The sequence below is a fragment of the Panthera tigris genome, chromosome C1 (assembly GCF_018350195.1).
Source record: "Panthera tigris isolate Pti1 chromosome C1, P.tigris_Pti1_mat1.1, whole genome shotgun sequence".
NCBI lineage: Eukaryota > Metazoa > Chordata > Mammalia > Carnivora > Felidae > Panthera > Panthera tigris.
The window spans coordinates 201,717,580-201,737,516 of record NC_056667.1 but is presented as its reverse complement, the minus strand read 5'-3'; the positions used below and the strand labels follow the sequence as shown (position 1 = coordinate 201,737,516).

At 59.0% G+C, this 19,937-nt stretch overlaps 3 protein-coding genes across 8 annotated transcripts in view; all 3 read right to left on the bottom strand.

Annotated features, from left to right (window-relative positions):
- Positions 1-6,407: 6,407 nt before the first annotated feature.
- Positions 6,408-13,786, bottom strand: GMPPA (GDP-mannose pyrophosphorylase A). Of its 6 annotated transcripts, none has more exons than XM_042995392.1 (13): positions 13,701-13,786; positions 12,753-12,813; positions 12,545-12,642; positions 11,518-11,621; positions 11,076-11,262; positions 10,665-10,724; positions 9,236-9,366; positions 8,014-8,148; positions 7,810-7,907; positions 7,596-7,642; positions 7,309-7,401; positions 7,019-7,187; positions 6,408-6,708 (listed from the first exon to the last, which is right to left on the bottom strand). In XM_042995392.1, exons 2-13 carry the CDS (start codon positions 12,790-12,792, stop codon positions 6,608-6,610), a joined length of 1,263 nt encoding a protein of 420 aa, XP_042851326.1. In that variant the 5' UTR covers positions 12,793-12,813; positions 13,701-13,786; the 3' UTR covers positions 6,408-6,607. The 6 variants fall into 6 exon arrangements, with proteins under 6 accessions (XP_042851326.1, XP_042851328.1, XP_042851331.1 ...); XM_042995394.1 differs by having other exon boundaries at positions 12,753-12,807; positions 13,701-13,752; XM_042995397.1 differs by having other exon boundaries at positions 12,753-12,807; positions 13,738-13,744.
- A 396-nt stretch (positions 13,787-14,182) lies between these two features.
- SPEGNB (SPEG neighbor) lies at positions 14,183-16,247 on the bottom strand. The gene is made up of 4 exons (XM_007086181.3): positions 16,120-16,247; positions 15,488-15,795; positions 14,784-14,925; positions 14,183-14,614 (listed from the first exon to the last, which is right to left on the bottom strand). Exons 1-4 carry the CDS (start codon positions 16,245-16,247, stop codon positions 14,476-14,478), a joined length of 717 nt encoding a protein of 238 aa, XP_007086243.1. The 3' UTR covers positions 14,183-14,475.
- Positions 16,248-18,532: 2,285 nt separating this feature from the next.
- The window catches only part of SPEG (striated muscle enriched protein kinase), a 49,619-nt gene continuing 48,214 nt past the window's right edge, over positions 18,533-19,937 (bottom strand). The window contains exon 43 of the mRNA XM_042995388.1: positions 18,533-19,780. Coding sequence (XP_042851322.1) covers positions 19,588-19,780 — 193 coding nt within the window. The 3' untranslated portion in view covers positions 18,533-19,587. The remainder of the gene's footprint in view (positions 19,781-19,937) is intronic.

The window sequence follows — 19,937 nt, the reverse complement described above, 5'->3', positions numbered from 1 at the left end:
AGGTGCCTTGGTGCTCCCAGGCTGGGGTGGTCACAGGGAGCAGCTTGTGTTCTGGGGGGCCCGCGTGAGAACGTGAGCCCTCATGGGGGAGGAAGCACTTGTCCCCCAGAGGAAAGGGGGGGCTGATTAATCGGGGCACTAATGAGCAGCAGGGAGAGGAAGCTCAGAGGGGCGGGGGAGGCGGCTCCATCGATCCGAGCCGCGGAACCAGCAGCTGAAAAAAAAGTGAGAAGGGAATCGATCTGAGGGAAACGGCAGCTGCTGGGGATTAGAGCCCGAGGTCCACCCGCTGCCCAGAGGCCACCCCTCCCCTGCGTCAGGCCTGCCCTGCCAGTCGCAGCCCCCGCCTGGGCCCAGAGGAGGGGCCCACGGGCGGCTACCCCGGGGGTGGGGGTAGGGAACCACGGGGGCCACCCTGGCTGTGAGACCAAATCAGGCCCCATCAGTCACCGTCGCCCCAGCACAGAGCCCACCAGCCCCCTGCCCTGGCCACCCTTGGCACCCTGCGGTGTTGTCCCCAGCCTCTCATCAAAGTAGCTTCCTGGGGGCAGGGTGGGGGACTGCGGCTGGGCTTCCCCACAAGCCAGCTCCCCCAAGCTGGGAAGATGAGACCCCTGGGGTCAGGGCTGCGTCTGGCGGCCTCCCAGAGGGGAAAGTGGGGATGGCACTGGAAGCAGCTGCCGAGTTAGCACTCCGAGTCTCCAAGTGACCACAGACAGTCCCCCTTTCTCTACCCCCTACCCAGGCAGCCCCCTGCCATGCTCTGCCCTCCCGGCTAGACTCCTAGACCCTTCTAGTGCTTCCACCCCACCTCTTCCTCCCCCAGCCTCTCTTCCCCTTTCTCCTAGTATTGATTTTTCTTTACTGGTTTTTTTTTTTTTTAAGGTGATTTAATTGCTTTTTTAAGGTTACTTCAGTCTGGGGCTCTGCCAAGAAATCAGGGAGCTACTCCCCAAGCTCTCCCCAGCACTCGTTGCTACCCTGTACTCAATGCCTAAATTGCCCTGCCATCCACTGAGATCATGGGGTCATACTCTTTTAACATACTGGCCTCCGTCATCATCAGCCCAAATCACACTCCTCTGGAGGGCACAAAGTTGGGGGGTGGGTGGAGAGGAGAGTTCAGGCCACGGGGAAGTAGAACTGCATTCACTCCCCGCCAGTGCCCCACAGCCAGCTGTCTCCAATTGTCCCCAGGTCCCCATCACCCCGTCTCCCAGACCCCTAGGAATCTGGTTACGCTTGGCGAGAGTCCCCCTTCCATATCCCTGCAGCCCATCCTGTGCCTCCCCTCCAGTCTCTTCCGTCTCTCCTGCCCCCCCTACACCCCCTTCCCCTCTGGCCCCCGTCCTCCCCCCCCCCCCACTTCCCTCTCCCCGCTTCCCTGCTTGCCTCCCTCTCTGCCCGGCTGCAGTTGGGTGATAATCTCCCTCATTTAGCCTCCCGGCTGCTTCCCCGGCTCATTGCCCAGCTGGTCCCTGGGGCCTGGCCCAGCTTCTTCCCCACCCCCACCCCCAGCCCTGCGCCCAAGCTCCCCCATCCCCTCCTGACTTCCCCCACCCACTGCCCAGGGACCACCTGCCCCCTGCAGTGAGCATCAGGGCCAAAGTGTGGTTGGCCAGGACCTGAGCTGGGTGTGAGCAGAGGGAGAGGGTCTGTCAGGGACCTGGTTCCCGAGTAGGTGTGGGGCACAGGGGTAAGGGGGCTTCAGAGCCAGATTTCCTCTGCTCTCCAGTTGTCCCCATTTCCCAGATTTGTTCCTAGTCCAATCTCCACCCATCTCCATCCCCCAGAGGGTGAACTAGGTTTCCTGATGGCAGTGGGTAGACTGAGAGGCAGAGATTAGAGTGGCATCTGTACAGCCAGATAAGGCAGGGCATGGGAATGGGGGACAGAGGGTGAGGGAGATGACAGGGAGGGCAGAAGGTTCTTACAGAGCACCTGAGAAGGTGCAGGTTTTATTTGGGCAAAATGCCTCAAAGGCAGATCCAGACACCTCTCATGATCCAGCTTGGGGGGCTCCTAAGGGATCCTCCAAGGTCCTTCCTATACCCAGGCTTTTGGGGCTTCACCTCTTTTCCCAGCAGAGGGACCCCCCCCGCCCCATGCTGAGCTGCATCTGCCCCTTCTCACCTTTGTGTCAGCCTCAGACTCCCTTCCTGGGTGGCCCACACATAAATGACATGACCCCCAAACTCTCTCCTAGAGAGAGTCCCCAGCCTCCCCCTCCTCCCAGTGGACACCTTGCCATCCTTCCGAGCCCAGACACCTGTCCCAGGCCTGGCTCTGGTGCGGACCAAGGGATCAGCTAGTGTGGGACAGACGTGGGCGGGAAGGGACAAGGATGGGGGGGTGGAGGCCGGGACTGGGCCAGGCCTGGCTGGTGAGCGAGCAGCGGTGACAAACGGGCTGTGCGGGGGCCGAGGGGCGGGGGGCGGACGGCGGCTGATTTATCTGGGTTATTTATGCCGCGGACGAGGCAGGAGAAGCGGTTAATGAGAGTTCCAGTGAAGGGGGGTGGGGAGGCCCGGACGTGATCTGAGGCGACTGAAGAGGGTTAGCGTCCCACCGCCAGGCCCTGCCCCCACTGCCCGCCAGCATTCTGCACCCCCTTCCCTGTCCTAGGGCCAACCCAGCCTGATCCCTCTCCTGTGGCTCACACTAACAGCACCCCCATCCCCTTTTGAGGATGGCCAAGCCAAGGCAATGGATCACCGGGGCCGAAGGACACCAGGTCCAAGATCGAGGGGCAGGCAACCGGAGGAACTGAAGAGAGGACCAGGAAAGGGAGAGCAGGGAAGAAGAAAGATGAAAAATCTTGGCTAGTCAGAAACTGACCAAGTCTGCGGGGCCTGAGGGGGTGGGGCGGGGTAGGAAGAGACCAGTGTGGGAGTGGGTGGGCATCAGGCAACCTCTGAACTGAGGCTGGAGAGAGGGCAAGGGGCACTGGAGGGCAAATTTGGGGTCAGCCAGGAGTCGTCATGGAGGCCTGAGAGACAGACCGGCTGGGAGTGGGGGTGCTGGTCAGAGAGAAGAGGGAGCCAGGGAAGGAGGGGGAGAAGATCCAGAGAAGGAGGGGGAGAGGGCTTTGCAGCAGCGAAAGCTGCTGGGAGCAGATAAGGCGGCACAGCAGCAGGAGGGATTAAAGCTCTGAGGGGCAGGGGCGGGGGCGCGACGCAGGATGGGGGTGGGGGGGGGTGGCGTGGGGTGAGGGGTAGGAAGGAAAGGGCTGAGGGCAGGACATCAGGGCCAAGGAGATGAGCAGGAGAAACAAGGGCTGTGAAGGGGGCAAGATTAAATCAGGGGCCAGGAGATGACTACTGCCTGGCAGAGAGGAAAGAAGGAGTTCCTGATCATCTCTTCTGGGCATGGGGACTCTGCCACTATTGGCGAGGCCCCATACCCCGCGAGTACCAAGGGTGGCAGAGCTAAGCAGGGGTGAGCAGGGTAGATTGGGTGGGAATGGCAGGTGCCGGCCCTGGGAGCCTCTGAGCTCCTGGCTGGAGAACCCAGGGCAACGCAGCGCCTCCTTGAGGTGACCAATGGAACTCTGCCACGGGGAGCAACAGTCAAGGGTGCTCAGCCCACCCGCCCCGGGATGGAGCGCCAGCCCCATCACGCCCAGGGTGGCAAGAACTAATGTCTCAAGGGGCACTTCTTTGTAGGGAGGAGTATGGGCCCGGAGGGTGGGCCGTGGCTTGCCCAGGCTCCTGCTCAGACCGGGCGGCCCCTTACCACCTCCTGCCCTCCGGTTCTCCGTGCCTCCCAGAAAGGTGTGCTCAGGCAGGGTGAGGCCCCTGCTCCCTCCAGAGGAGCCGAGGTGGCCGAGGCGGCGGAAGGGGGAGCCTGGAGGGAAGGAAGGGGAGGAGGAAGAAGGGGCGGGGGGGAGGGGAGCGGGGGTGGCAGGCGGGGCAGAGTAATTGCGTGTTTGTCAGTTCTCCTGTCTGCACAGGAGGGAGCGTGTGTGGTGGTGGGTGTAGCTTCGCCTCGAGGAGTGTGTGTCTGTTGGCAGAAGTGTCAGTGTGTCTGTCTCAGGGGTCTGGGCTCTCCTTGGCCCCCGCCCTCCCCTTTGTGTTTTGGGGAGCGCAGCTCTGGGCACACCCAGCTGTGCTCCGTGCTGATGCGGCAGATGTGGCGGGGCCCCAGCTGTGCCTGCTTCCCGGAGAGGGGGAGGGGGCTGCAATCTGCTCCCCCGATAATGGCTGCTCAGCGCCAGGGGGAGGGGATGGAGATGGGGGTGGGACTGGGGCCCCGGTCAGCCCCGCCAAAGGGACAGGAGGGAGATGAGGGCCCTGCCCCCACCCCACCCCGGCCAACCTCCCCCCAGTCAGTGTTCTTGGCTCGGCCTCTCCCCCTCGCTGGCTCCTGAAGCCCATCCAAATTTCCGTCCAAGCTCGGTCCCGGTCGGTCCCCAGCTCTCCTCCCATTGCCCCATCCAGCTCGGTGCCAGGGACCTGCCCCCCTCCCCAGCCCCCAGCTTGCTCCCCCTCGTGGATTTTACAGAATCATCTTTTTATGGAAACCTAAAAAAGCACTAATGGCAGGAGCGCACCCCTCCCCCGCATCCCTTCCCTCCGCTCACCCCCACTTCCCACCCCAGCTCCCTCCGTTCTCCCTTCTCAAACCCTTTGGGGGCCAGCACCCTCCTACTCCTACAGGGCCAATGAAGACCTAGAGGTGGTGGAGAAGGGGGCTCCCACATCCTGGGCCCTGAGCTGTGCCCTCAGAGGCAGACTGGGTGCTGAGTCCCTCCTGGGGCGGACAAGGGCTGGAGGGGAGTGGAGGGCATCACAGCTCCTTCCTAGACCCCCACCTCTGCCTGAGCACACACGCAGCAGTGACTAGGGCAGCCTGGTGGGAGGGGGCATGTTACAAGGATCTCCGCTACACTGGCCACCCCCCACTTCAAACACTGACCCTTTCCCCTTCCAGTGCCTCTCCCCACCCCCACTGGGCCTAGGAGGGGGGTCCCGGGGGCCAGGGCCTGACACAGACTTATTGGATTTCACGGTGTTTTGCTGAGAAAATAATTAAATTATCATATTTATGATGGAGCTGCCATGGCCTCTGCCAACCACTTGGAACAGAAGGGTCAGGACTTGGGGGGAGGGCAGGGAAGGGACCCAGTCTCTGGCCCCATAGCCCATCTCTCTCCCAGCTCCCTCCTCAGGGAGTTGACCCCAGGCCCAGAGTAAGCATCTGCTGTTCCCTCCAACCCCATGCTGATAATGGAAGGTCTGGGCTGGAGGCAGGGACAGGAAATGGGAAAGAGGCTGAGTCAAGGCAGGTCGTAGGTCGGGACTGCTAAAACCCGGCTCCTTTCACACACGCTCCCATACAGCCTGCAGGGCCTGAGGGGGCTGGGAGGTCACATCTAGCCCAATTCCCACATTACCCTCAGCCCAGCTCCAGAGAAAGCACATCTTCCTAGCTGCTCAGCTCTGAAATCCTGGGCTCTGTCCCAGACCCTGGTGCCGATAACAAGGCCCCGGCACCCTGCCGCCTGCCACCCCTGCTTGCTGCCAGGACCCCCTCCTCCCTCCCACCCACACCCTGCCCCCCCATTCTCTTTGGGTAATTAGATTCCTCTCAATTAGCAGATTACGATCATTACCAGCTCATCTCGCAACTAAGCTCCGCACCCACAGCTGGGGAAAGGGGGGGGGGCACCAAGAGGGGCACACGGGGGTCACGGGCAAACATGATAGATGGTTGGGTTTCTCTGGGGCTTCAGGAATGTGGAGAGGACTAAGACCTCCCAAAGGGCAGAGTTGGTGGCGGGAGGTGGCCAGGGCCCCTCCCCTCCCAGCACCAGGGGCCCCCACTATGCTGCAGGTACCAGCTTAGTTAGGTCTGTCCCGCCTGCCAGGGGAGTAGAAGACAGACACCAACCAGGCCTCGGGAGGGGAGAAACCCCCACCCCGCCAAAAGCCAGGCGAGGAACAGATGGAGCTGGCAAAGTGGAAAACAGGCTGGGGCCGGGCCGGGCAGAACTGAGGAAAGCAACCACCGGCTGATCCAATCTCAGGCCTGTGGCTCTCAGTCCGTGAGCCCACGGCCAGCACCCCACGGCCCAACCGAAATCCTTCACCCTTCCCTTCAGAATCCTTACACTCAGAGCCGGAGCCAGGACCAACGAAGAGGAACAGGAAGGCTGGCAAGCTGGCCATGCTGGGGTGGGGGTGAAGGCAGGGGCCAGGCAGGCTGGGAGCCTTGGGGGCCTTCCTCCCTAGCAGCGAGAGAGGCTAAAGGCACTGGGAGGGGGAGATTTACCAGGGCTCCAGATTCATTATTCATGAGCCGGCAGCGATGACTCCAATTTAAATGCTAATGTGGGGGGGCCTGACTCAGCTGCCCCCCTTCCACCCCCACCCCCAGCCCAGGCACAAACGGGAGTCCGTGCTGGCTCCAAGGTTCACGGGGGTTTATTAGGGAGCGGAGAGGGAGGCCTGGAGTCTCCCCAGCCACCCGGCCACCCACGTTGCTCCCCGACATGTGAAGATCCTGCCTGGCTTCCTCCGGTCTTTTTGGACAGAGGCTGGCCATGCAGGCAGCAGCCTTGAGGGGGGTGGGCAGGAGTTGGAGGGGTGCCTTCTGGCAGTCCCCCTCAGAGGATGATCTGGTTGGTAAAGCTGCGGCTCAGCTCCTTGTGTGGCAGAACAATCGAGTTCAGGATGAGCACCTCAGCAGGGATCCGGACGCGGCAGCCTGCAGGGGGGACGAGGGCACCAGGAGGAAGCCATGGGGAGGGGAGACCAGAGGCCAGGAGCTGGGGCCACTGCCATCCGGGAGGGATCCCTCCCTGCCCATCTGTGCCCTGGCCTCTTGCCCCCAGTGACTCAAATCAGGGCCTGGCACACAGCAAGCACTTGGTAAATGTTTGCTAAGGGAGTAAACACGCACGTGTATGTGTGCACGCAAACACACACACACAAACACGTGCACGCATGCTCCCCACAGGGCAAAGCCATCACCTGTGGAGGTTTTCCACAGCCGTCTGTCCCCTAGGAAGCCATACCTAGGATGGTGATGGCAGGCAGCAGCTTCCCATCCTTGAAGAGGCTCTCACTGTCCATGTGCGCTCGCGGGTCGTTGGGATTGGGGTCATTGGGGGTACCCTCCACACGGGCCCAGCGCCCCACAGTGCTCCCCCAGCCCACAATGGTGTGCAGAACACACGTGTGCTCCTGCCAAACACGACAGTGTGAAGTGAGGGAGTAGAAGGTGCCAGATGCAGAGCCCGCGGGGTTCCCCCCTCCCCTGCAGCCTCGGGGTCCCATGCCCTGCCGCATGTGCCTGGGCACCTACCTGCAGCGTGGCTCCATGGAGGACAATGCTCTCTCGGAGCCGCACACCCTCGCCCACGGTCACCCCCTCCCCAATGGAGACATTGGGGCCCAGCTGTGGAGAGGAACACATACTATGACCCCTGGAGGGCCTTGGAGAAACCCAAATCCAAACCCTTCATAGAACAGATAAAGGGAAGGGATCTGCTTGTGGCCACACAATGGGCTGACAACGCAGAGCCCAGCACTCTGAGCTCAGGAGTTATCTGCACCGCCCCACCCATCCGGACAGCCTGGCCCACTGCTTACCACAGCCGACGGGGCCACCTTGGCCGTTGGGTGGATGTAAACGTTTCCTAGAAGCAGAAGAGAAGACCTGGGAGCAAATACCCTAAACCATATCTGGTTCAGGGAGGGCAGGGATTGAGTCTTCACCTCTGAATCTGAGGTTGGGAGTCATGGCTCAGAGGGTACAGGAGGCTGGGGTGGGGGGCAAAAATTAGGAAGGGGGCAGGGCGGGTACCTCGGATTCGTGGACCCCCTGGGGTGTGCTTGGCCAGGCGTTCTGGGTGAGTGAGCTGGTACTGGCCCAGGTAGAGGCGGGAGGCATAGAGGGCTGAGCTGGAGGGGCCACAAAGTGGAACAGGGGTTCAGGGGCCAGCAGGTGCCTAGCACCCGAAAGTCTCAACCCCCAGGTGCCCCGCTCACCTCCCAGAGGCATACGTACCCTGCAGACTTGATCTGGCTCCAGATACCATCAGTGAGGTGTACATAGATCTGGCCCTGTCCAGCCAGGGCTGAGAACACATCCTGTTCCAAGCGGATGGTGCCTGCCCCTGGCCATAGGCCTGAAGAGTCCTCCCTGGCAGAGAGGAGAAGACGTGGGCATCAGTGCCCCCCGGCTGAGCTGGCCTGGGAGACCCACACAGCCTCTCAGAGGATAGGAATCTGAGGGAATCCCACCCCCTCTCCAGGTCGGGTCAGATCCTCTCCAAGGGGAGGCTTCTGTCCCCGGAGACTCTCCCACTGCCCTTACCCACATCACCCTCCACCCCTAGCTAGGGTGCTATCCCGGGGGATCCCCAGGCATGGACCCACACCCCATCTCGGCCCCCTGTCCGAGGAGCTGACCCAGACATAGCTTCCCCCCATTTTCCTATTCTCCTCCCCGTCCACTCCTCCCAATCCCACCTCCGGCTACCCTCCCTCTCACAGGATGGAAGGAAACACAGACACTCACCCCAGAGGAAGACAGCTGGTGAGGGCAGAGACATTCACAGAAAGAGAGGGGGAGAGAGAGATGGTAGAGGTGCCAGCTCAGCAGAAACAGACAGAGGCCAGGAGAGATGGAGAGAGAAGCAGAGATGGATGAGAGTGAGAGAGTGAGGCACGAGATGGGGAGCCAGCGGGGAGGAGGGGGTGAAGGGCAGGACCCTCGGGGGTGGGGGAAACACGTCCGGGGCCTCCAAGGATGACCTGGGGAGGGGACTGTGCTCAGCAGGACGACTCTGGGCACTATGCTCTGAGGGGAGCGTCAGCCTGACAGAGTGTGTGTGTGTGTGTGTGTGTGTGTGTGTGTGTGTGTCTCTCCCTCTCTCTCTGCATGTCTCTACACCCAAGCGTGTGTGCGCCCAAGTGTGTGTGTTGCCTTCTGTTCTGAAAGACATCTCTGGGACACTTAGGGCTTGAGAGAAATGGACCAGAAGGGGAGTGGGCAGGCAGTGACAGAGGAGGAACCGGGATGGATAAGGAAGAGGGACAGAATGAGGTTAGAAGGGGAGGGACTGGGAAGGCTCAGCTGGGGATGACAAGAGGAAAGGAAAAGGAAGGAGGAAGGTGAGCGGGTAGAGATGGAGCCTGCAGAGACTGGGGTGAGGGGGGTGGGGGGGGTTACGGGTGGTCTGGGACGGAGTGGTACTTGGGTTACAGGGCCATGGGGACCGCCTCACAGTTGCCCATCCTGCTGGTTACGCTGGAAGACGTCCCGAAGGGGCTTCAGGGCTTCGGGGGAAAAGAGGTAGATGCCGCAGTTGATGATGTCACTAACAAAAGTGCTGGGTTTCTCCACATAGTGCAGGACCTGGGGACACAGCAGGCTGAGTCTGGTAGAGGAGGGGCCGCTGCCACCATCCCCTAAGACCTTCTGATCTCCAGGTACTCCCCGCCGCCAGGGTGGTCTTCCTAACTGCAGTCACTGCCCTTCACCTTCAAGAGAAGTCCCAACTCCTCGCCTTTTCCCTCCCAATCCTCCCCACCTCCCAGCAGCCCTGGAGCACAATTCAATGCCGTCGCGCCTGCCTGTGCCTGGAATGCCCTTTCTCCGCTCTTCATCTGGAAAACCCAGCTTTCAAAACCCGGTCGGCTCTGCCACTGCCTCTGTGAGTGCCTCTGTTCTGCCCCACAGGTGGCTTCTCAGGTCTGGGCACCCGTGGCCTCTGGCCACACCCCACTGTGGCACCTGTGTCATTTGCAACGTTTGATTTTTGCCTGTCTTTCCCACGGACAGGGGGTTCCTGAGAGGCAGGGATTGTATTTCTTTGGCTCTGTCTCTCTAACATCTAGCTAGTGCCTCGCATAAAACTTAAAAACACCCGAAATCACACATATTTATGTGTATGTGTGTATGTCTACCTGCGTGTGCCTGTTTAGATGTATTTTTAATACGAAAGCTTGAGCAAATAAAAGGTCGGTGTGAAAGTCAATTAGGCTCAAGGGCCGGGAGTTTCACAAACAAGGACAGAGAACCTCTGCTTTGCCCTGCAGGGCCCCTACCTGCAATGCCTTCCAGTCTCCTTCCTCTATGTGAATTTAACTGGGCTCAGAACTTGCTTCTTCCAGGGAGCTCTCCCAGCCCCCACCCAGGCAAGGCTGGGGTGGGCCTCCTTTTGTGTTCCCATAGCACCCTGTGCATACATCTATTGGGGCGCTGAACCCATGGAAATTAACTGTTACCCCTTTGCTTTTTGCCAATCTCTCTAGAACGGATAGAAGATGAACAACCAAGGGTATGCCCCACCAGTCTGACAGCACTGGGGCCCCCCCAGTAGCATTCCAGCATTCTCAGGGCACCTGGGCGGCTCAGTCGGTTGAACATCCAACTCTTATTTCAGCTCAGGTCATGATCTCACGGTTTGAGGGATCGAGCCCCATACCGGGCTCTGCACTGACAGCATGGAACCTGCTTGGGATTCTTTCTCTCTCTCCCTCTCTCTCTGCCCCTCCTCCACACACGTGTGTGCATGCATGCACTCTCTCTGTCTCTCTCAAAATAACTAAAGTGCTTTAAAAAAAACAGCATTCTAGCATTCTCTAGAAGCAGAGGGGTGGGGGAATCATGACACAGAGTAAGAACCCAGCCAGCCCCCTCTCTGCTCTCACCTCGTGTGTCTGTGGATTCTCTACAATGCAGCCGTAGTTGAGGGATTGTGTCCTGTTAGCCTGAAAGACAGACACACCAAAACAATGACCCGCCTGCTCCAGGGCAGCAAGGTCTGTTTTCTTGCTTTCTTTCTCTCCTCTGCAGCACCTGACACGTATTTCTGCCACTGACAGGCCTTCAGCAGGGGGAGAACTGACAGCTGCCCTCCCCCTCCCTTCTTTCCAAGCAGCCACAGGGCTCAGGGTCTCCACCGCCACCTCAGCTACTGCTGGGATTTCTGGCACATTTCCCTCTTGATGTCGGTTCCCACTCCAGCTCCCTGGGCTGCCCCTGCCTCCCCGACACCCTGCATTCCAGGAACTTCTCTGGCTCACCCCCTTTACACCCTCCCGCCTTCCCAGCCCCCTCACCGTGGTGCCAAGGAGCAAGAAAGGGTGAGGCTGGTGTCTGTAGGCATCCAACATAGCACTCAAGGGGAAGTCAGAACAGACATCAGCGTTGAGCACGAAGAAGGCTTCAGGGCCCCCAGCCAGGATCTGGTCCCGGAAATGGTAGAGACCACCCCCTGTGCCCAGGGGCGCAAATTCCTGCAGGTACCTGTCCCCAGGGACCCCAGAGCCAGCTCAGTGAGATCAAAGGAGGCAGATATCCTGAGCCTGGCATCTGACCCCTCCTGCTCCCAGGAGTACATCTGCCTAAGGCCAATATACTCAGGGATTCAGAGAGGCCCAAACAAGAATCCTCCCAGTATAGAAGGGTAAAGTCTGGCAAGCACCAACTCAACCCACTCACGAGAACCCTGAGGCCTAGGTCACCGTCCCACACCCCTATACTGCACGTGTGCACAAACACCTGACTGGAAGGTTAAACTCCTGCTGGGCAGCCTCTAGAAACCGGGTAAGGGGCTCGTCAGGTTGGTAGAAGCCAATGAGCAGAATCTCCTGCATCCCAGGGACCTGAGAACAAGGGAAGAGGTTGGGAGGAAAAAGAAAATATCTGATAGGAGGGAATGTTCGGGGAACCCCTGGAACAGTCCCAGGAGTCCAGAGACCACAGTTTTGGTCTCAGCTGTGGGGCCCCTGGGCACTTACTTTACCACTCTGGCCTGATTTCTCCTCCAGACAAAAAGGAAGTTAGAGGAAGTCTGTCCCTGGTCTTTCAATCTTTTATTATTTTACTACCCCCCCCCCCATCCCCCACATCTGAAGATCACCCTAGGAAAGATTCTGCCCACCAAGCTGCATGAAAAGATAATCCTTTCATTTCCCCCCATATTTATTATCTGTCAATCTGAGCTTGAGATCAGCACGAGATATGGGTACCATTTATCAAGTGCCTACTTTGTACTAGGCACTTTACCAACCTCATCTCTAAGCTCTGTCAGCCCACAAAGTAGGTTTAATCACCCCATTTGACAAATAAGGAAACTAAGGCTCACAAAGCAGGGAGAAATGTACTCAAGTCCTTATAGCAGGCAGAGACTGGATTCAGATAAAACTCTACCTGTCCCAATGATAAAAGCAAGACAGAAATTAGCTCCATAGTGAGCAACGGTTTGAGTTCTGTGCTTTGCTATCATTAAGGTTCCTCATGCTACAGCTTTAAATGGTCTCTAAGATTCCTGCCTGCTCGCACATTCCGTGCTTTAAAAATAGGAGTGAAATCTAACCAAGAAGAGGCCAGATGAGAGACCAGATTAGTAAGGACAGCAGGGCAGTTGCACTGCATAACTCTAAGGGACACCATTCACACTGTCATTTGTAAATGGGAATCCTTGGAGTTATGCCTGGTGGGAACAAGACACGGTTGGAAAGGGGGACGTACAGCATGAAGAAGATAAGCAGGAAGTGAGGTGGGAGTGGGCAGCCTACGGGGTTACCTGGGCACAAGCCTCAATGTGGTGCTGGATCATAGGGACCCCTGCCACTGGAAACAGGGGTTTGGGCACCTCAAAAGACAAAGGCCTGAAGCGAGTCCCTGAGACAGGAGAGAGAAGCCCATTACAGCTTCTTGCCTCCCTCCCTCTGCCTCCGCTCCACCATCCGCTCCAGCCCAACCTCCCTGCTCCTTTCCCCGGGGCTCCTCACCCTTTTGAGGGCCTCCAATCAGGATCACAGCTTTCAGCATGATGGCAATTGCGACCTAAATCTCAAATCCCAACAGAGAAATCAGGCTCAGATTTCACACCCCAATCCAAGAACCCCCCTCACATCCCAAGCAAACCCCAAACCCCAAATAGAAACACTTAGCCCTCTCACAGGATGTAAATCCAAAATTCAGTGTAGTCCCTCCCTGGACACAACACCTCACAAATCCCACACATCTGAAATCCCATCCCAGATTCCAACTGACCTTAAACCCCACAGTGGTTTCTCCTAAATCCTGAAATTCACACCTTGCAATTTTATCCAACAGACTTCCCTGTGGCCATAAACAAATCTAGCTAACTCAAAAACTCAGTAATAGACCTCTTAGACCCCAAACCTCAAAACCAAAACCCCAAACCCAATGATTTCCAATTGTTACATTCTTATGCTGTAGATGTTAAGCCCCGAATCCCAAGAGTGAACCCTGAATACTGAATCTCAAATCCTGAGTATGCCCTAGATATTTAACCACCATCCTAAGAGTGAATCTCTAGAAATAAGGTAACACTGATCCGCATCTCATGAATCCCAAGTCCGAGCAAAAACCCTCTATATGCCGAACTTGAATCCTAAAACTAACCTCTAAGTGATGAACCGTGAATCAAAAGACAGATTCCCTTGGCATCTCAAACACGGAATCTACTAGCCCCTGAGTCCCAATACTGGCGACGAGTGCTAAAACTCTGCATTCGGAGGATGGATTGCTGACCCTCTGAACCCTACAACTGACTCCGTCTAACAAACCCTAGCCTTGCTTAGACAGAGGTTGCGGGGCTAACACAAGAGCAGACCTCCGAAGGGCCAGCCGAGACCTCCGAGCAGCCACCGGTCTAGGGGCGGTCCCCTCCCTCCTACCCCTTTCGCCACCCCTCCTTTGGCTCCGTTTACCACTAGGTCCCTTTATTCCAGCTCTGCGGCCAGCTACCGCTTGCTCCTTCCGCGCACGTGTCTTCTCGCGACTCGCGAGAACTCCTTCGCGGAGTATGCCGGGAATAGTAGTTCTTAAGCTCTTGTTTTCCGTAGCCCTCCTCGCTACCCCTCCTTCCAACTACAAAAGAGGAGGGAGGTGGGACTAAACGGAGAAGAATGGGGCGCGGCCTAGGGATCGAGGGGAGTGGCTAAAGAGAGGGGTGGGGCCTAAGAGGCGAGGCTGGAAGCTAAAATTAGGACCCCGAACTGTCCAGGAACGGGCCCAGGAGTAGCAGTCAAAGTAAAGAACAGGGACACGGAGAGGCGGGGCTAGAGACGAAAGGGGGTGTGGCTAGTCTTGAGATGGGCGTGGCGAGAGCCTCCTACCGCGAGTGGGTGGGGCTTGAGGGACTCAGAAAAAGAGAAGGCGGAGTCATAAGATCCTCTGACCGTCCGGCTGGCAAGGGAAGGAGCTTCGGTCGGTGAGAGAAACCTTGTGTCGGATTTACAGTCTGTAAAATAAAGCACCGGACCAGTCAGTCTCCAAACATTCTGATCCCAACATTCTGTGACCGTGGTGTGTGGGTCTGGAGTAAGCGTGGGATTGGAGTGCAGGGGAAAAGAAACGGCGTCTCCAAAGAACAGAACAGGCGGAGGGTCAGAGAGAGCAGCTTTATTAAGCAAGATGGAGGAGGGCTGTCGGTCCCACCCACCCCGGGGCTTGGAGCCAGGGTGAAAGGTCCGAGCGTTCCTTTCAGGCCACGTCCACTCGAGCGAAGCTCTGGTCCATGCCCAGGCTGTTCTCCACGTACACCTCGTACTTGCCGCTGTCCTCGGGCGTGGCCCGGCGGATGGTCAGCGTCGTGGTGGTACTGCCGATCTCGAAGAACACCCTGGCGGGGAGAGCGGGAGAGGGGAGGGCGGGCCGCGGTCAGGTTACAGGCGCCCGGGGCCCGGCTGGTTAGCCAGCTCTGGTGCTCGCCTCCCGTTCCCCGCCCCCCGGCCCACTCCCGCCAGTTTTCTGGGCCCCGTTCCGCCCCAGCGGCAGGTCCCCGCCCTCGCCTGTCATCCTCCTCGATGTCCTCCCCGTCCTTGGTCCAGCCCACGTCGGGTGCAGGCTCGCCCATGATCTCCGCAGTCAGCGTCACCGTGGCGCCTTTGCGCGCCTTAGTGTTATCCGGTCCCTTTTGAATCTTCGCAGGGACTAGAAGAGAAAGGGCATGCGACCTAGTGAAGGTCCTAGGGGTGAGGCGGGGCAGGGGCATCACCTCCCCAGATAATACCCAGCGCTAAATACGAGATGGATTTAAACTCGCGGTGTGACGCTGGGCAAGCCTGTAGCCTCTCTGTGGCTTCATCTCCTCAGCTGTTAAGCCGGGCTAGCAGCTGCCGTTCCAACTTCCCACGGGGGAGAGGGGGGGACGGAGGATCAAAAGAGGTACTACGAGTGCAAGCCCGGGAATGTTTACACACCTCGGTGCCCTGGAGACAGCTCCACGTAGTGGAAATTGCCCCGGGTTGGAGTCCGAAGACCTGGGCCCTAACGCTGGTAATGCCTCTGGTTCAATGTGACCTTGGGGCCCTGGTGTGGAGTGATAGAAGCCCACTGCGGACTTCTCAGTCTGGGTGGGAAGGGCTCCTGAGGCAGGCGGTGCCCCCAGCCCCATCGGGACTCGGCTAGGCCCAGCGGATCGCGCGCGGCTGGACCCAGTTGCGGCACCTGGAGGTGGTGCCGCTCTGCGTGGTGGCACCCGGGGCGCGCGTACCTTCCACCAGGATGCGCGCCGAGTCAGAGCACTGGCCGAAGGGGTTGGTTACGTTGATGCTGTACTGGCCCAGGTCTGCCAGCTCGCCGTCGCGCACCACCAGGGCGACCACGTCAGGGTCCTCGAAGACGTAACGATACTTGGGCCCGTCACGCAGCTCCTTGCCGTCCTTGCTCCAGCGGATGAATGGGTCCGGGAAAGCCGAAATGCGGCAAGTCAGCTTGGCCGCGCTGCCCTCGATCAGCACCACGTCCTTCAGGGGCTCCAGCACTCGCGGTGGCCCCTTCTCGCGAAGCTCCTTCCGGGACCTATCAGAGAGCCGGCTCAGGGCCCGGAGGTCCTACGACACGGCTCTGGACCGCCGGCACCAAATTCCTCGCCCCCTCCCCCATTCGGTCCACTAGAACTTTAAATGTGGGGATGGGTTCGGAGGGAGCCTGCTCTTGAATTGTTACCCTGATGAAATGATTTATTCTTGTCGGCCACTGTGCCACACCTCACTAACGGCTTTCCCCTAAGTGCAGGGACCCCAGCGGTCCATAACACTGTGCTCAGCTTCCACCCCCCACGCAGCAGGGCGCTTTCTGCAGCTCCAGCTCCCCTCCTCCTGAGGGCTCCGGGCTCCCCCTCACCTGTGGCCCCGGTAAGAGGCCTGGATGCGAATGGCTGCTTTCTGGACCTGGGGGTCGTTGATATCCAGGGTACATCCCGGAGGCGGGGCCGCAGCCGCTGGTTTTTTGGCGGGAGCTGCTTTGGACATCTGGGGAGCGCAAAACAAACATGGGGTCTAGGCTCACACAGAGACTTTGACTTTCAGCCTTTTCCCTGTCAATTCAGAACATCTTGGGGGATGGGAGTGTCTGGGGCTGGTCTGAGGATGGGGACTCACCGCGGGCGGGTCGACTTCGGGACTTGGGTCGACTAGCTGGGTGGGAGGTGGGACAGAGCCCTCCTGGAAGGCACAGTAGGGGCACGAGCAGGTGCTCAGCCCAGGGCCCCAGTTTTATACATCACTCCCCTCCTTGCCTTGTTTGGCGTGGTTGCCCCAAGCCCCCCGGGGACCCCAGCCCCGCCCACTGACCCAAGCGGGCTCCTTATTTAGCCTGAGGATGTGTTGGGATGCTGGCTCAGCCTCTGGGGCAGGCCCGGGGGAGGAAACCCGAGCAGCTCTGGGGTGCACTTCATGTCAGCACCTGGACAGCTGGGCAGCTGGATGCGGCCCCACCCCCTCCCAGGGCAGGGGGTAACCATCCCACTCCTGGGAGGACCAGACAAGGGCCCAGGCTGACAAGAGATTCAGCTCCCAGCTGGGGCAGCTTTACGCTCTGGTCAGTCCCCAGACCGTCAGACAACATGCGCTTCCCAGGACACTGTCCATTAAGGGGCACAAGTGTTTGTGGGGGCGTCCCTGAATGACGCTAGAGTAGCGGGGTACTTCGCTGTCCATCCAGCCAATTATGAGAGGGCAGTGTGGCTCTCAGGACCAATCTGGAAGCAGTTACTCCCCTGGCCCTGGAAGCCTAGGGTTGTCATTTCCGCACTGTGCCCCCTGGCGGTCAACTGAGATAAACCTAGAGGGGACGGTAAAGATTTTTGAGAACAGCACCCCCTTCTACCACCCCAGTCCCACTCTCTTCCCTCCATGTGACATGGTAGGGTCTGGCTGGGCTGCACTGTCCCAGGAGATTTGGGGATTTGGGGATTTACCAATTCCCCAATTCTAGGTCTGCCCAAGCCCCTTTGGGGTCGTAAACTAGTGCATAGGGGCACCAGACAGCTTGGATGAAGGGGTTCCGTTAACCCTGCTGGGACTTGCCTGGAGTCCAGCCTACCCAGGCCAGGGCACCAGGAAGAGCATGGCTTCCACTCTTTGTAACTGCCCGCCCAGGTGTGGAGCACTGTCACCTTTTGATCAGAGCAATTTTGACACAGCTCTGCTGACATAAATTACCTTTGCTCCTCCGGGTTTGGAACAAGCAGTTCACATGCCATTTTCAATGGAGATGGGAAGGGAGCTCAAGATCAGAGTGGGGACGGGAGAGGAATTTTACCATTTATCAAGATATGAGTTCAGGCACCTCATTTTTATATGAAAACACTTGCAGTGAGTAGGGGATTAAAGATTCTCACAGGCAAACTGTATATCTTCATCGCTAAAATGACAGGTGGGCAAGACGTCTCTGTAGTTCCTTCCAGCTGGCTTGAACATCCTGTTATTTTATGATGGTGGGGCTTGCCTCTTCCCTGGGGTTCCTGAGAAGCCAGGGAGGCTGGGCTGGGTGAGGCTGGGCGAAGGTTGTTTGGGGGCACAGCCAAGGGGCCCTCAACCACGATCGGCAACACACCAGTGCTACCTCTCTCTGCTCATGGTGGGAGGAGACTTTAATTCCTCTCACTTTGCCAAGAACAGAGTTTGCAAGGTGAGGAGGAGGTAGGAAACAGCCCCCACTGGACACAAGGAGAACTGGCTCCCTCCTCCCCTTCACCTCTGGGCAGGGCAGCTCAGTTCTAGGACCCCAGCGACCATTCTGTGGTGCTGCAGGGAGCATCTAGAGTCAAGGAGCCTCGGCACCCATCAGACTCCCTAGCGTGCCATGGGGACAAGAAGATCCAGCTTGGCGTGCCCCTTAGCTCTAGGAAGATGCTCGTCGGTGGCCCCATCTCAGCCGACACGCCGGCCACAGCCTTGTGCAGCTGGCGCCCCAGGTGCCTGATTGGTGCTCTAACACAAAAGCATGGAGCGAGAACGTGTCCTGGTTTCCTCTGCGGCCCTTTCGTGACATCATCACCATCTTGCCAATTATCATGATGAAAGCCCTTCTGTTCCAGGGGTCGGGACCAGAGCTGGCCTGTCTCCTGGGCAGACACGCTGGCCGCTCCAGCCTTGGGGTGTGGACTGGTACGTTCCAGAGCCCAGTATCCTCCAAGTTGCAACGAGGTAATATGTGAGACAAGATGGGGGCCACCAGAGTCTGGTTACATGGTAGTGGTGAGGAGTCAGTGGTCCTGCCAGGATTCCAGAAAACTTCAGAAGGAGGGGCAGAATAAGGGAAAGGTGAGGGGCCAGGAGGGTCAGGGTCAGGAGCCATGGTCCTAAGATGCTAGCTGTTACACCTCAGCTCTCACTGGCCAAGAGCGGGCCGAAATGCCCCTGTCCCAGCACCCCCAGCACCCTGTTCTCCTCCCCCCCATCATCCCTCCCCATTGACCACACATAGGTCCTGCTGCTTGCCGTTTTTATTTTCCTTGTGACAGACAGACAGACAGCTGCACAGACAGCTGGATGGCTGGGGGGATGGTCAGGACAACACGGGCAATAGGAACTGGATGGAAGGGAAATTTCATAAAAGTCAATAAATAAATAAACATGAATGGGAAGAAGGGTGAAGGCCACAGAGGGGCAGCGGGGACATCCTTGGGCCAGCAGAGTGCTCACAGCTGCATCCACTGGGACAGGAGAGCACTGGCTCCTGTAATCACTGCTTCCAGGCCCCAGTGCTCCAGGTTCTCCTTCTGGGATGCTGGCAGCTGGCCCACCTCACCCCACCCCACCTGAGTCCTCTCCTCTCCCTCCCCCACTTTGCTGCCCTCCCTCACGTGCTGGCTCTGGCTCCCTAGCGCTGTCTCCACGTCCTGTCCCCGCTCCACCAACACTCACTTCCAGCCCATGGCCCTGACACGCTGGGCTCCTTCCTCTTCCTCCTCTCCAGCTATTCATACCCTGCTAAGTTGGTCTCCCCCCAGATACATTGTCTCTCCCCCCCAGAACCTTCCTAGAGTCTCCTCTCCCTATCCCGTGGCTTCTTTTCCTTGTCTCTTACCCATTCGCTTCTTGCCCCTCTTCCTGCTTCCCTGCTCCCGTGCCCCCACCCCCACCCAGCCTGGCCCATGGGTCTCCCCCTCTGGCTCTGGCCGGGGTGGCATCGGCAAAGCCCAGGGCCTCTGTCCCTGCAGGTCCATGAGGTAACAGCCCGGCTGGATGTTGCTGCTGGTGGTGTCCGAAGCCCTGGGCCCACCCGGCTCAGTAGGGGCCCTGGAATGTCCCGTGGCCTCAGTGGAGCCCCGAGTTGAAGCCCGAGGCCAGGCTGTGGTCCGAGCCGCTAGGGGCTGCCTGGGTAGGAGCGGAGCAGCACCTTGTGACGGGTGGCAGCCTCAGCCCGGCGGCGCCGCTGCTCGCCCAGAAACTCCTTGAGCCGGTTGGTGGTGAAGGTGAGCGTCTGGCGACGCAGCTTCATCAGGTAGGCATCCTGCAGCCAGGGGTGGGCCAGGCAGTCCTGCAGGGAGGGCCGGCTCCTGCCAGGCCGGCCAGGGACAGTGAGCCTGGAAGGCTCCGCCCTCCCACGGATCCAAGTCCCGGTCCTGGATTCACATCCCTCCCTCAGCGAGCCAACTCTGGGGCTCGGTTTCCCCATCTCTGGAGCAGGGGCGGTGACTCTGCCCGCCTCACGGG